The sequence below is a fragment of the Columba livia genome, chromosome 2 (genome assembly GCF_036013475.1).
Source record: "Columba livia isolate bColLiv1 breed racing homer chromosome 2, bColLiv1.pat.W.v2, whole genome shotgun sequence".
Taxonomy (NCBI): domain Eukaryota; kingdom Metazoa; phylum Chordata; class Aves; order Columbiformes; family Columbidae; genus Columba; species Columba livia.
The window spans coordinates 15,139,168-15,155,988 of record NC_088603.1 but is presented as its reverse complement, the minus strand read 5'-3'; the positions used below and the strand labels follow the sequence as shown (position 1 = coordinate 15,155,988).

Genomic DNA, 16,821 nt, shown 5'->3' with positions numbered 1-16,821 from the left:
CAGCAAAGATGCAGACTTTTTTGCAATAAAAATAACACCTCAAGTTTAGCTAGCTGTTCAGAAATATATAGCAAAAAAATCCAGCTCTACCCACACACAAGTTTGTTTGTATACACATACATACTCACACACAGATTGCAAACAGCAGATTGTTTTCCGCTTTGTATTAACAGTGCAAGTTTTAAAATCCTTTCAGGAGTTTAGGAAGTAAGGATATTTATTTGAGAAATACCCGAATACAAACCTGCTTTTTCTGCTTCTGCCTTTTTTGAGTTCCCAGTGTAGCTGACTTAAAGCTAAGAGACTTGGACTGTCTCCTGACTTTCACTGAATCTCTCCGGCGATCATATGAAAAAGACGACGACTTCTTTGTAATTTTCCTCTTAGTTGTGTCTGCCATTTCATCCACCAAAGGACGGTTACCTTCAAGCAAACAGTGTCCGCAGAAAAGAAGAACTCAGTACCATCAAACTTCCACCCAGCTTACAGGAACAGTCTTCAATCCTGTATGACGTGGAACAATCCACAAGGACCGGAGCCCATCTGAGACCAATTTCAGTTCTCCCAACAGGTTGTACAAATGAAAAAAGCTGACGGTCCTGCAAGGTTGTACGGCACCGAGGAGCAGGCAGAACTCCTTCTTGCTGTGTAAACTCAAACAGGCTTCAGCAGTGATGCTAATCTGAAAAATGTAGTGACTATCCTGCTGAGCACGCTAAAGGTGAGCGGAAGGTAGTTCCCTGCACACCAACAGGGTGTGGAAGTACAGCAACAGGGTGTGGGGATGAAGCAGAAGACTTTGGGTTCAAAGCATCTTCTTAACTCCTTCCTTTCTGGGCTACTACTAGGAAGGTTATCTGAAAAGTCAGACCAGTGAAAGCTCCCCAGAGAAGACAGCACTGTTTTCTTCTCTTTGGATCCAAGACACTTGCTGAAGGAGCCGTCAGCAGGAGGCTGCTGCCCCATTCCTTAGGGGCCCTGTTTTATACTAATTCAGATATTTCTTTTTCTCTTTTTGTCAGAAAAACTATTCATGCGACACACTTAATATACACTACACAAATCTACTAAGCCAACCAGAAAATAAAGTCCAAGCCTATGTATGAATCTCAAAATCCTTCCTGGGAAATAGCTAAAAAGTTACCACACTTTCTTAAGACCTGTTGGTATCAATGGATAAGAGGGTAATACTAATGAATTCTCATCCTAGTGACAGTGTGGGAATCTTATCAGACAGTTGAGATTGCAACTTTTGTACCAGGACTGTGTTTAGGTAGGAATGTTTCCCTTGCATAACATATTAGTCAAGGAACACTACAAGGGTGTAGAACCCCAGGACTTGCTGCTGTTGATTTCCATTAAGCAAAACATATCCAAAGCACAAAGCTGTGCATATAGCAATGTGCTTGCAAACCTAACACTGTCAGATTTAAATCTGTATTAAAAGACAAGAAGCAAAACTATCTTTTGGCAAACTTACGCCTTTGTCCAGGGTCTTTTCCAGAAACTCTTCCTTAGTTTATTCATGATGCTACTTCACATACAAAACAACCGTGAATAATTTATATGTGCAGGATTATCCATTACTATAATTAAGCTTTAATATGGGTCAGTCCTCTAGTGTACAAGTCTCACCACCTCTGTTAGGAAATATCTGTGAAGTTGGAACAGCATTTCTTTTAAGACCTGCTGATATCAAGGAGTAAGAGTGTAGTGTTAATGAATTCCCATAACCAACCTTTTCTGCAATTTCTTCCTTTGTTGTAGGATGAATAATATACCTCTAGGACAAAGTGATATTGCTAAAATTAATGAAAAGTTATCAGAATATCATGCATTTATTAGCCATAATGGCCTAATTCTAAAGTCACTGCAGTCACTGTGGAGATTTACACTATGAAGAATTAGAAAGCACTGCTTCATATTAGCTACGACTACATCTAAATGATGAATCTCTACTTATTACAGGACACAGAAAAAATCCATTACTAAATATTTTTAGTACAAAATGTCTCTTAATTTTGATAGGTTTATAATTCTGTAGCAGTCATCATCCACAGCAACATATTGACCCTCAGTGTTATTAACATTAGACATTGTGAGATCATCATCATTTCAACACTCTGTGGTTTTTACCAAAGCTTAAAGGGACTCTCTCACAAAAAGACCCTACTTAAATTACCAGTTCCCATGATTCACAAGCATCATCTTTTTGAAGAGTAAAAATAAGCAAATAATTCAGCATTATGCATGCTTTTAAGCCATGACATCTGAAGAAAAAAATATGTCCTCCAAAACTTTTTGAAGTATCTGCAGCATTTGATAAAAATCACAGGTATTCTAATATATCACAAAAATTAAGGTCAAGGCAAGTCTGTAAGCCTTTTGCAGATAGCTCCTCTTACAACATATTCTAATCATGCTTATTTGCACAAAAATAACTATTAGCAATTAAGACTGACAAAGGCATGCATAAACTTTAAAAATCCATTTGAATACACCTGACCTTGTATCAAATACCAGGTACAATCCTGATCATTTAACTGAATAAAAAAACACCTTAGACCTAAAAGAAGTGCAAGAAAAGTAACAAGAATGACGGATTTCCGAATGAAAGTAAATTACAAAGGAAATGAAAAAGGACAGAGATCATTTACATCTCTGAAGATACAGGAAAAGGTCTGGATTATTTTTATTCACAGTTCCCCTAAACATAAGAATCTGCAGCACTCAAAAAATCAAATCAAAAAGTAATATTTCATTTGCTAATGAAAACTCTAGTTTCATTTGATGCCCCCAGATCTTGCACTGACAAGGACAAAGAACGATTCCTCAATGTCACCTCTGATTCTACAGTCATCTACCATTTGCTTCTCCCGTCCTCTTTTCAAGGCTGAGAGTCCTGGTCCATTTAGACACTGCTGGAAGAGAAGCCTTTAATCTATACCTGGAATCAATGTTGGCATTTGCTCTGTGTTTTTCCTATTTCTACAAAATCTTTTTTGGTTGCTTGCTTTGTGGCTGCAGGCAGCAGAAGACTCACCACCAGCAAGTCCAGCAGCAACATCCCATCACCCGTTCCCTTCTCTGCTCCTTGCTTTGGCACAGGGGCCGCTCTGGCACGGCCCCCGCAGCCTTGCTGCGCTGAAGGGGAGGCTCTCAGTTCGCTCCTTTTCCCACCCTCCCTCATCTTACTTCTTCATTCACAGCTCAGCCATTTCCAGCAGTGAAGTCCTCTGCTGTTCCTCCTTAGCTTGCCAGATCCTTCGGTCAACTGACAACGCTCATGAAACAGCAGAAAAATATTCAGCTATTTTTGCAAGGGGAAGTCTTCTCCCATTTTAGTGACTAAATCCGCTAAGAGATGGGCTCCAAAGTGCTGGGGCCTGCACGAGGTGAGTGGCGGGACAGGGATGACAGCGTGGGGGAGAGGCAGGCACAGGGGCAAGCTGCTAGAAGGATTCTTAGACCTTACGATGTCTCACAGAGTGGTGCCTTGCCATGTAAGCTCATGTTTCCACAGGTCTATTACAAAACCAAAAACATTTTCCCAAATGTAAGAGCTAGCTCAGAAGTCATGATTTTGTATATTCAGGTAAAGGAGTCTCTCTCTGAAAGCACATCCTGTTTGCCAAAATGATCTTTCATCCACCGTGTTGTCTACTCCCTCTGAATCACAGGGTGCTTCTGCAACCCTTCATAACCAGCACGTACCACCAACATTTGGTTACACACACAATAATGGAATTCGTCACTCCGATATTCAAAACCCCCTTCCCTTTTTTCAGAACAATTGCAAATATATTAAATAATACATGCTCTAATTTCCATCTTCTGATCAGTTATGTATCCATAAGACTCTTCCTTATCCCATGGCAAGTTTGTGGGGTTTGGAGCTGCACTAACCCAGACACTGTTGCTCAGGTCTGTCTTTCTGTTGAGAATATGGGAAGGTTTGTGAGGTGTGACTTTATTCACAACACTGGCCTGGTCTTCCCCACTATCTCATCTTCATCCATGAGCCTGCTCTTCCTCAGAGAACACTTTTCACCAAATTATTCCGTCTTCAGAAGTCAGATTTACCTGCAGCTCTTCAAATCTCCATGGAAACTATTTTATATATTTACAAATGTCACTCCTACCTGTAAACTCTTAGTGCATTGATACGCATACTTCAGTAATACAGAAAAATAATTAGGATCTTGCAGTTCCCAAAAAATAAACAACAAATAATGAATGGAAATGCTGTCTTCACAGAGTGAGGAAAAAGTAAATGATCATGAGATCAATAATTTGGATAAAATGCTGAAAGAGATGAAAATCTAAGAGGGAGACAACATTTAGTTACATCTAATATGTCTTAGTGACTGGAAAATTCACGTTTCAATACTAATATTGTCAGCCTGGTATTTCCTCTCTTCTACGGGTTTTACTCTCATCCATAAACACTGTGAAGTTAAAACTTAGTTTATTAGAAATACTACAAGCATTTTAATTCCATTATTTGACAGAAGATAACATTTCTATTTAGACTATGTTATTTCCAAATATTTCTTCATTAAATAGAAGCTGGGAATAAAGACTACATAAAAACTTTAATTTTCTGCTTTAAATCCATCAGCAATACAGATCTGAAAATCATGTGGCCACCGCAGCAAAAATGAGTCAAAAGTGTTAATGCAAGAAAACCTGGATAAAACACACATTCTGTTTTTACCAATTTGTCAGAACTTGGATTAATATCAAATTGTCAACCTCTAAAAAAAAGTAATTAAAATAAAAGCAACCACTGCAGAATACTAGATGATATCAGGAGCTCACTGTTAAACTGAAGCTTTTGAATTTTTTAACAGAATTGTTATACAAAGGGTTTCTTTCCCAGTATCAATACTTTCCCAAGCTCAGTGGCTCAAGTAGTTATTTTAAGCTGTTACAAGAAAAGAATGCCTTATGCTCAAAATGCGTTTTGCCAAGTCACTTATGAGTAACAACAAACTGTTTCAAGGTCATCCTGTTTTCCTGGGATACAGGGAAAGCAGTCACAGAACAAGGAGAGAGAAGCTGCACATTGTAGCAGAGATAATCATGGCAGTAGTTGAAATTTAATTTGATGGAGAAGTTTTGAGGAAAAAAAGGAAGAAGGGCATAACAATCATGGTATTGTAAATACTAAGAATCATATTTTTGAGCGATTTTTTGGCATCTTTAGGTTTTGCTGTCAGATTTCCTGCACCGGACCTAGATGTTCTGTCATTCACTCCAGGTTTTTAATCTGCTAATGGCAGAAACAAACTTCAGAAGTACAACAAAAAGTTGTTGTTCTTTTCTGTTCATGGGTTTAGAGTTAAATTCTTAAGTCTCAGAGTCAAAGACAATTCAAATGTAAATTCAGCTGTAAATTTGCTTAAATGAGGCACAGACACCCAAATTTAGAACAAACAACACTACTTCGAGTGTTCTGATTATGCGCTGATGGAAATCTAAAGATAACACAAGTTTATCAGTGCAACTTTCATCAATTTCAAAGGCTCTTGAACGTTTGGAGAGAACGAACAGACACAGGGTTACCAGAATCTTGTTCTTTCTACCAGCATCAAGTTGTCACTGGTCTACCCAGCATTTACTATACAGTGGGGTTCTTGCCTAACTGCCCCTAAAAATAAGAGTGACAGAACAAAAATGAGTAGCAGTGAGATATCATAATCACAGCTCTCCAGTCCCTAGCCAGCCTTTAACCTTAACATCATAACGTATTTGCTCAAAATAGACTTATTTTTGTGTTGGTTTCAAGTTCACATTTGTTACAAACAAAATACAGTCATCCTTTCCAAACCCACATTTTATGTATCACATGCCTCTCTAACTCAACAGCGCTTTCCAAGAGGAAGTAAACAAAACAACAGTATTATTTAGAATTGACCATATGTTTAACACAAAAACCAAAAGTTCATTTCCTTTCCACTACACTGGGAAAAGCTCCTAACATGAAGAAGCTGCTCAAAGACTCTCCCATCACACCAGAAGGAAGCAGGCATTAAATTCATAATGATATTAATAGAGTCTCCGTAGGTCTCAAAGTGGATGCAAATGAAGTGCGATTGATTTTTTTCAGCAGTACTTTGATCACTTAACACAGCCAACTCTAGATCATGAACGTTTACAAACTCCATTTCAGCACACAGCTATGAAATTAATCCCCATCCTATTCTCACCAACAGTATTCCACGCAAAACAGCAACTTCTTGTGCATCTTTTCTAGAAGGTTCAAAGTATGTCTAACGAGCAGTAAGCACCAACATTGCCGTGATCAGTGACCCGGGCCAATAAAACCACCACACGCACTAAACACTGTGGGAAGCGTGAAACTTTGCTCCAGACAATACCAAACCATATTCCTCCATTTTTTCTCTCTGCATTCAGTGAGTGCAAGTATGATTTATGCAGAGTGAAGAACTGACTGAACATTTGAAAATGGTTAGTCAAGTAAAGGAAGCCCATTCCTTAAGTTAGAGAACAAATCCCAGGCTGTGACTCTAAGCATACACAAAAATACAGTGGTTATTTTTAAGAACTAGTGTTGAATTTATTAGGACAGCGATGAAGGAAATCATAAGATGCTGATGCTTTTATCTTTACAGGTTGCTAATCCCAGGCTACCTAAAACCTAACACATTTGGGCAAATGGATTTATGAATAATTGCCATTAGGTTCATATTCTACATTGCTTCAGACTAGCTCTATCTGCCCAACTGCTCACAAAAACCTGTGGCTGTTAATGGCAGATCCTTGTTGTTCTCTTGGGAAGAAAAACCTCTAATTTTTCAGAAATGTAGCTACACAAAACAGAGACATTTTGATCTCCAAAGCTTTTAAATGAGCAACAGCCTGAGCATTACTATGCAGGAAAAAATTACATAAAATTGCATATGAAATAGTTTTTACACAGTGCAAAATACAAGTGACTATTTCAGTGGGAAATCAACTGGGAATAATTTACATTCATAGACGTACTTTTAAAAAGGGAGATTACACAACAATCTCCTAAATATTTTTTTCCATGGATAAAGAAGGGCCTGTGGAATCCCTGAATAAGAACTTTCACATTACACCCAAAGTATGAAGATCACTGAAGTGTCTGCATGATTCAGCCTATGAGGAGAAACCGTGCTTAAGGATGGCTGGGTTGGTGGTTTTTTGTTCAGTTGCTTGAGGTATTTTTGCTGTTGAGAATGTCTGCCTACTAAGAACGGAACTGAGGTCATCAAGTATGTTATCATCGAGCTGGAAACTTGTCAAGCTGACATATGTTTTTTAAGAGCCTTGTAATGAAGGGCTACTTCTACAAGTAAAAGAAATCTAAACAACTCAGTTTGCTAAGGTGTCTTTGAAATATTGTTCAAATCACTAAAGGCACAAGAAATGTGTATTTTTAAAATACCAAAAATAGGTTATGCAGTTGTCTAAAAGCAAGTTAAAAGGAGTTCTTTCTCCTTTATTGCTGGAAAAGAGATATGGGATATTCATCTGCCCAAGCCTTCCAAGTAGTCTCCTCAAACAGTACCAAACATGCTCCTACTGCAGACTGGAATGGATGTCGCTAGTTGAAAACAGATTCTTGTTTCCTGTAGACAAATATTTTTCAAACACAACAAAGACAAGACAATCCATTTGTATTCATGTATACAGAGAGAGAAATAAACATAAAAAACATTTATATATTTATATTGAAAACTATATTTTCTTAACAAAACCCGGACAAAATTTGTACTTCAAACACAAAAAAGTGTTCAAAAAAATTATCCAAATGAGCATTTTTAAATTTTTGTTTTGATACTGTTACGAGAGCAACTGCATTAACTAAGTTTTCATCGGCAACTTCATATGTAGTGATATTGTGTAATAAGAATGTCAAAGTTGCATACCAGCTAAGTCTGAACGTATTATGCACTTTCTCAATGAACTACGTTAAGGAGCTTAAGAAAAGCTCTTTCAGAAAGGAACAAACAGCTTTGTAAAAACAATTTTGTCATGCAGTTTGTTTCATGTTTTTCTCCTTTTTTTTTAAGGCGGAATGACATTGGACATCACAAATTATTCCAGAGAGCAACTGGTTAAGTCTTATTCATCCATTCTGGTTCAGTAAGTGACAAGTGAATACCAAAATACAGGGACTAAAGAAGCTAAATAAAGTCATCCTACCATGCTGCATTTTAATGTGAAGGACGCCATCACAAAGACACTTCTCTTGTTCCATTCAGAACAGCTGCTGTCTCCAAGGGTCTTTGTATTTGTTATAGGATAGAACATTTTCACCATGGAGACAGTGGAATAGGAGTAAATATATTCTTCACATTACTTAGAGTTTTATTTTACTGCTATAGTTGACTATACAGAGCCAGAAATTTGTCAAGAGGACAAGCTGCTTCACATTCTGTATTGTGCTTATATGACACTGTGCAAATAATTATGGCATAAAAGCAACATAAAAAAGACAAAAATTACATCTACCACTGTGGGAATGACCCTTATGTCTAAGGAACCACAAGAGCAAACTGATTTTCAAAAGTACAGATGATACTGAATAGCACAAACTTGTCTTCAAGACTGTAAAAAATTCCCTTGTGAAAATGAACACAAAGATATAAAGGGTTCAGTTTTGCAGTACCTTAGATACTTCTGTCCCAATCAAAAAAAAGAAAGGCTAATGTTGAATTTTGAGCCTAACTCATCCTACAGATCTCATTAATAATTTAAGGAAATGTTTAGACATCATCTTTTCACACGCTTTTTAACAGGTTATGCATAAGTGTATATATAAAAAATATCACTAGCTGGAGATACATTCAGAACCGTGTGTTAATGAGATCTTCTCAGGTTCTGCTAACACAGAACCAGCTGATACACTTGGCTACGGAGGAAGAATCAGATGCAAAGTTAACAATCCAAAACTACAGGGAACCAGGAAGGTCAGCTGGAAAATGTAAGACGGGAAACTGAAAAACAGTGACTAATGACTGAAATGGTTGAAAAGAGTCAAACGTGAAGGTCAAGTGAGAATGACTAATTCAAGGATATAAAGCAGTAAAGCACAGTACATGTTTATATTGCACCTTCCTAATCAATGATACAAGGTCCTTCAAAAAAAGGAAATTTAACTGATGAGTGGTATCAGTAGGGATGTGCCACATTCACACAATCAGAGGATACAAGCTTGGCAAAGGCAGAAATAAACACTACTAATTACTAGGTATCTTGTCCATCTGTACACAAAAACAATATCGTAATAATGACATTGCCTGTTTCAGTTGCAGTCAGAGTTTTTCTTCCATTAGTCACACACATAAAAACACCCACAGAGTTTCACTGTGAGGAATTACCCCACTTGAAGGCGGCGAGCCAAGGTGACAGCCGAAGAATGAGGTCTTGAAGTCACCAGAATTCAAACTTCTTCTGAAGAGAGGAGTCATGTGAGGAGCTAAGTGGATGATTCAGGTTTAAATATATAGATATATATAGTGACAACTTGCAAGAGCCTTCTTGAGGTGTAAGCAAAAGCTAAGCTAATCATGCAGCTGAGCACTTCAAGATGAGATAACTAACTAGAAGTTTTAATTAGCTTTTCGTGAAATCTTAGCTGGGCACTATTTTTATGGAAGAAATTCCTGAAAACTCAGCACTGTTACTCTATACAGCTTGAGTAATCCCAGCGTTTCAGACAGAGACGAGTCTCCATGTCCCAAGACTCCTAACATATTTTTTCTTTACAAAGTCCCAGTTGAGATAACCATGTCAGTTAAATTTTGTCACAAGAAATAACTGCAGGCAAAGTATTTATTTCTGAAAAATTAGCCTAGGAGTCATCATTTGGCCAGTTTTCAAGGAGCCTTCAGAGTGCCTGTTGCTTCCAACAGAGGCAATTAAGGAGCCTGTCTGTGAAGGGAATGGGGCTCTGAAAGACATTTCCAGACTGCAGTCTGTGTCAGGCTCAAAAGCTCTCAAGAACTTCAGCAAACACATGTGGCTTTGCAGAGAAAAGTGGTGTATTTACACACGACTTTAGAGCTTTCCACAGTGTTTCTTACCTTACCCTTTTCGAACATGTAATTCAAAGACACAAGTATCTATAACCTCAAAAAAACAGCCAATGACCAAAAAGCTTCTTAGCTGACTGGGATCTAAATCTCAAGGACTCAAGACACAGCAGTGTATAATTATTTTCTCAAGTTCTGTGTAACCAGCAGTTCCTCCCAAAAAAGCTTTTTAAAACAATCTACCAACCCTCCGCAGTTTAAAAACAACATGTATTTTTCATTTCACTTACTCAAGTGGAATCATAAAGCTAAAATCTTAACTTACAGATTCAGTTTTTTTGCATTATTGTTCCACTGTATGAGGTTTTTTTATTCTTGCAGACACCAACTTTTAAAGAACCAAAAAGGATGCAAAACCCATGAGTCCAATAAAAGACTTCATGTATTTTTTGAAAAACATAACAGTAACAGACTTCTAACACCTGTCAAGCAAACTATATTAAAACAAACAAACAAACCAACCAGCCCTTTGTATTGGCTCATTGACTCCTGCTTTGGACACATGCAGGAAACACAGAACACTGATTTGCCTATGTGCAGTGCACACTGAGCTGCTTTTGTAGCCATTTGTACTTACACGGTCTTTGTCATCAGCTACATCACAAAGAATGTCATCGAGATCTAAGATCCCACCATCCCCGTGCTCCAGGCGATGCACTTGTATCCAGTAGTTTGGATCCTGCATACAAGGAGAAGGGAAGAAAATAATAATATCAGATACCACATACCAATGTAAAAAGGTTATTTCACCATATAGTTCACATCGCAGCCCTACAAATGCTTGACATTAAAGCATCCATTTGGGTCATATTCCTGGAAATAAATGTAAATTGAGATGTAAAGACAAAGTCTTTTTTTCACAATCGCCCTATATTAGATATGTACTCTTCCCACTTTTATCAGCGCTGCATGAGTCACAGTCCCATCACTGACATGTAGGGGAACAGCATTTTCAGTGTTACCGAATATATGCACTATGTAAAAGGAAAATACATCATACTCAATATAAATTATCTCAGAGAGTGGTCAACAGGCACAAAACATTACAGGACAGCTGTAAAGTGGGGGTTTTTTATAGGACAGCTATAAAGGGTATAAACCAATACCTAAATTATCTCAAAGGGCTTTCTACCTGTGCTTTGGTAGAGTTGGTAGATGGGATATCTAAATCTTACACAAAGAACACTTTCCACATTTTAATTTAAAAAATATACATATACACATACAGACAGACACATGTATACTGGCATATATATGCATATATATATGTGTGTGTGTGGTTTTGTGAGTATAGATGTCTCCCAGTAACTGGGAGGACTGGCTTTATAGTCTTCACTATTACTTTTGATACAAAAGGAAACCATAACTGCCAGAATCAGGTTGTGTCCACAAAGTGTCTTCTATGTATTGCTACATGAGCTGAGCGCTGTTTAGTACTCAATGTGCTGTTCTTAAAAGGTTTGTTTCCTAACAGAGGAAAGTTGTACTATAAACACACAACCTGAACATGATACATAGCCTTTTCTTGCTTCTCAAATATTCCCCCACAAGGCTGCCAATGCCCCGGGCTGTTGTCAAGTGCAAAAGAGCTTCCTTGCTTTTCACTGAGCAGGAACAACTGCACAAAGTGACTAATTTGAGGCCCTTCGAACTTGCAACATCTTGCAAAGTGCCCGACTTCCTAAAAATAGCAATTGGCATCCACACCTTGTCAGGTATCAGTGTCTAGAAGTCCAAAAATACTCCAGCCTTAAAGAATTTTAAACTAGTTTCATTTTTTAAAGAATGGAACACGACATGAAATGGGAGCCCCAGAACTCCTCTAAATCCAAATGTGTTTTTAAATCTTGCAAGGACATGCTGCATGAAATCTTGGACAGTATGCTGCATGAAAGAACATCACGGGATATTCATTTTGGTTTTAATATCCTAGAACTCTGTTTATTTGTCTGTGATATATATATGCATAGGTCAAAGATTTTGGAGAAATCTGATAGCCATGAAACATGCTTCTTTGATTGTATAAGTACATCTCCCTTAAATACTGCTGTAAATCATCATTATCAGATGATCAGATTCAGAATTATATTTTGCAGTCATTAGTCTAGTCATTTTAGAAATTAAATTACAGATTTTTTTCACTAATTTCTTTAAGTATTAAACATCTTTACCTCACATTTCTTCTAAGCAAGTATTTTCTACATAATTAACTGATTTTCCTAGTATATGGCTTTTCCTCAAACTGCACTTACTGTTGTAGCAAATTATAGGGATAATACAGCATCCTTTTTTTTTAAGTAAAAATTCAGGACAAATTAAAAACAGTACTAAGTTATTGACATTGTCATGCATACATATTACAGAAATTTACTCTGTGAAAAGGTCCATAATGCAAATACTAGGAAAAACTCTTCGTTAAGTTTCAATACTCCACTAACAGCTATAGGCAGGGCTGGAAAAGGCCTCCTGTGTAAATCAGAAATCCTTCAAAGGTCCTTAATAAACAGGTTCTAAAAGGAAGTCCACTGAAGAGGTGCCTTTGTAAACTCTGCTCTCAAATGAAAAAGAAAGAGGATCCTTCCTCCCCCTCCAGCCCATTACAAGAATCTCTGCCACTGGTAGCCCAGAAGGTCTCACACTCCTGAAGGACTTGATTCAGGTTTCCTCTACTAGCCGCTCCATCTCAAAGCCAAGTCAGAATTGAACCACAAACCAGGCTCCACTGCAAAACCAGAAGTGGAGTAACTAGTTCAGGCTTTAAGAGAATCTGGTCCCCCATACATGACACACTTCATCATTTTTGTTTGCATCACTTAATCTACTTACTGAAGAATGGAAACTGATAATCGCAATACTAGCTCAGCGACTTGACTACATTCACCAACACAAACAGCACCCAAACTGAAACTACAACTTCTATATTCTCGTATCTTTATCTTTTTCCTTCCCACCACAACTATTTCCCACCTCCAAGGCAACTGTAAGAAAAAACGTACAACTACAAAATCAATAGTAGAAACGCCCACTTCTGAAGCACTATTGTGCTATTTCAGCATGTACAATCTACATTAAAAATAGCTTTGATATATAAGCTGCATCACTTTTGCTAATTAGTTCCTTTAAAAGTTTCTCAATATTGCATAAGAAGTTTTTGATAGACTTCATTTTTCCTGCATCACCTATTCGTTGTGCCATAGCCCGAACTGCTCTGGTTGTTTTTCCTGTCAGACAAGGTCTTGATACAAAACAATATGTTAGCAAGACTAGACAAGAAATATAGAAAACTAGTTTGGCAAGAATTTACTCTGGCAGGATTTGGTAAGTAAATACGAAATAACAAGAAACTTTTCATTAAAGTCCTCTCCAATCTTCACAGAGCAGTCCTTCTCTTGAGGCTCTTTTACTCTATTACAGGTTTTACATAAATCAAGGATGTGGTGGGGGAGGCCTGGGAGGGAAGAGAGGTCTGGGCGGGAGGGGAGGACTCACATTCTGTAGAGATTAGTTACACCACAGGAAAAACAACAACTTAAAAAAACCCCACCATACATTGAAGCTAGTGATTTTACCAAGTTAACAAAATCCAGCTCTTTCTGGTTCCAAACTTTAACAACTAATTCTACGTATTAAGCAACATGGAAGCACCCAAACTGCATAAAAGTTCACATTTAAATTCCTATTCTGTGTTCAGTCTACACTGGACGTATGTTGTACGGGAGTCAGCTCGTATGCGCTGTTTGTTAAATACAAAAGAAAATGGACCACACTTAACACCGATTTGAATTCAGGTACTACTACACTGACATTACAAGGGTATCTGCATTCACAGCTTGCTCAAGCTGTATTTCTCCACAGCCGCTAGCGAACAGATATTCAGAATTCCCTGCGCAATAGCAGCAACACAGGCTTCAAGCGTCTTCTGAAGCAGTCAAAAACACTGTTTTGGTTTAGACCTGTTGCCGAGTCATAAAGTGGAAACTGGCAATTAGGAGAGTTTACTGGAGTTTACACAACTTCATCTGCAGGATAAACTGGTCCAATTGCTCCTTCAGGATGCCCAAAACATCTCTGGGGTTACCATCTCCTAGTGAGACCTCACAAATGAGGGACCCACCTCCCGAGAGGTCTGGGTCTGCTCAGGGCTCGTGCTACAGGCTGCTCACATGAGTGAAAAAGAAAATGTCTTCTTGTTACAAAGCAAGAAAAGTGCAAAATACGTAGAGTCTACAAAAGTCAGTTTCTGTAAAGATGAAAGAAAATACTAAACATTATTTTTAAAATTACTCGGAAGCTTTTCAAGAAACCTGCGTCAGAGTTGTTTTGGTTTAAGAAAACATCACAGAGTTGGATGACTTGCTGTTGTTGCAAAATTTGTATATTATGATTAGATTTTCACATTTTGTCAGGAAAACAAAGCCACATTTATATTCTCTCGCTGTTATGATTGTGTAAAAGGGTACTGCACTCTCCAAATCTGCAATGCCTTTAGAGAGATAAAAACATGCTTTGATAGAAAATGCATTAGCTAACACTGCTCCACCAATGTGTAAATTAGCAACGTGCAATTATTTTGTAAAAGCTGTATAGATGCCTTTGTCACTAGTTCATGCAGAAGAACTAGCAAGTTCACTTCATTGAATACAAGGATAGAAGTAATGCTAAACCTGATTTATAATATCTTCATTTAAATATTGCATCACTCAGCTCAAGTCTCAGCAAGTCAGATCTCCTGTTTCCTGTGTACACCCATTTAACTATTCTACTTGACTATGATTATAAAGGTACTTATAATTTAAACTCCTGAGCACCACATTTTCTGCTCCAAAGTCCTCTCAAATGGAAGATAAATATTTGCTAAGTGAACACCAGCACTGAGAGTGGAAGCAAGAGCACATTACAAAGGCAGTAAGAATGCAGCCATTCATTTTCTGTTTATTCCATACAACATGACTTCTAAAAAAGCACAAAGGAAAAACTGAGAAAACCCTTAGTTTAAGTAATATCATTCAATAGTCTGTAGCTAACAACTTTGTGTTCCCACATAATGCAAACAAGGACCATATGTGGAAAACAATATTCAGAATTAGGAATGGAAACTGCAACGTATTCTTATTAAATGGCACAGGAAGATTTCTTATCCTTTAGCTCCAGATAGGTGTCTTGGTTATGTAAAGATGCTAGTTCAAAAAATACATAGAGATGTTTAACATAAAAAGTTACAATAAATAAGATTACTCTTTGAAATATTTTTCCCATGTTGCACATGAGGAGTGAACCACAAACTTCTTAGTCAGAAGTCACTATTTAAGACAAGACAGGAAATCAGGCTCCTAAGAAGCCCACCTGACAATGCTCCATGCCTACAAGTTGTGCCCGCTGCTGTGACTCTCTCTCACCTGCCCGCTGGGACGTCCCAAAGCACCAAGAAGTCAACTCTATCTGCATGGCTACAATTGCATGGCTGGGGGGGAATGGGGGGTGATTTCTTGTGTTCGGTTTGAAGCCCCCCCGGAGGGCGCTGCAGGGGGAGGGCAGCAAGGCGTCCCCACTTCTCACCTTCCAACTGCACCTTTCAGCTGCCTGCAGAACAACTGTAGTTGCTGCTGCAATTTGTTACATATCCTGAAATCAAGTAAAACAGATTTTTTTTCACCCACACCCTGATATTTTCTAATCTCTTCAGGCCATAATAGAAAGGGTATTTCTTACAATGGAGCAGTATCTGGGGAAGTGATTGGCTTTGCCAAGATGAGCTCACCGAGGAGGCTCTCTGTGCCTATCAGAGATCATCTTTCTAAAACTTGAACTACTTAAATTTAGATACCATTTATATCTTTTTGCTTTAAGATCTTTTTCAGTACCTAAATCCTTAAATGATATTTTAAAAATAAGGTCAACTGGACAGTTGTGCACATGTTTACATTTCAGTGTAACTCTCAAAGGAAAATGGACTTGCCATCAGAACAACTGGAAGTACAGCAGCAGAGACAAGTATGTCAACTGAACTTCCCATTTATAAATGAGAAGATAAAAGGAAACTATTTTTAGTTTATGCTTAAGATCACTTGAAATTTAAGATTACATGGCCATGTGTGGCTGTCTTTACTGCTTGAGTATTTTGAGAACAGATAAAGCTTTTATGGCAAAAGAGTTCACACAGATCAAAACCAACTAAATCACCAGGCTGGGGTGTGTACTGGACTAGTCTGTTCAGCAGCATATGGCACCTGGGCATGTTAACACAAGCTGAAAGGAAAATAATGGTTAATAAAAAACTAATATATCTGAAAAAATGCCAGTGAATTCATTCATTTCTCTGTCTAGCTCTGTGCTGCGGGAGGAACCGTCAAAACGAGCACTCAAGTGCCAGAGGAAAGCCATGAACGCTCGCGATGTCAGCTGGACTCCCATTACGTTCCACAGCCCAACCAGTCCCTGGGTTTGAATTGCAGCTCCTTCCCATCACCTGTCTCCTCAAATTTCAGGCGCGCAGACCTGCTGTGTAACACACAACAGCAGCAACAGGGGAAAAAGGGCTGCGAAGTCCATTGCACTCTCCAAGGTGTGTTAATGCTGCCCCATGGACGGCCGGCAGCAATGGTACAGCCTAAGTACATTCACCATCTCTGCAAGGGCACAAGCCAGCAGAATACTTAACATAAATGAAAGTAGCCCAGTAGACCTCAGAAAGCATCTGATACCTGTAACAACTCTTAAGTTACCAGGTGAT

General features: G+C 38.2%; 1 protein-coding gene across 26 annotated transcripts in view; it reads right to left on the bottom strand.

Moving 5' to 3' along the window:
* The window catches only part of PARD3 (par-3 family cell polarity regulator), a 454,313-nt gene that overhangs the window by 390,666 nt on the left and 46,826 nt on the right, over positions 1-16,821 (bottom strand). For 25 of the 26 annotated variants that reach the window (XM_065055093.1, XM_005504176.4, XM_065055083.1 and 22 more), the window contains exon 2: positions 10,669-10,770. In XM_065055093.1, the coding sequence (XP_064911165.1) occupies positions 10,669-10,770 (102 nt within the window). Of the gene's footprint in view, positions 1-244; positions 7,612-10,668; positions 10,771-16,821 lie in introns of those variants that run through there. The other variant, XM_065055077.1, reaches the window with a different exon arrangement.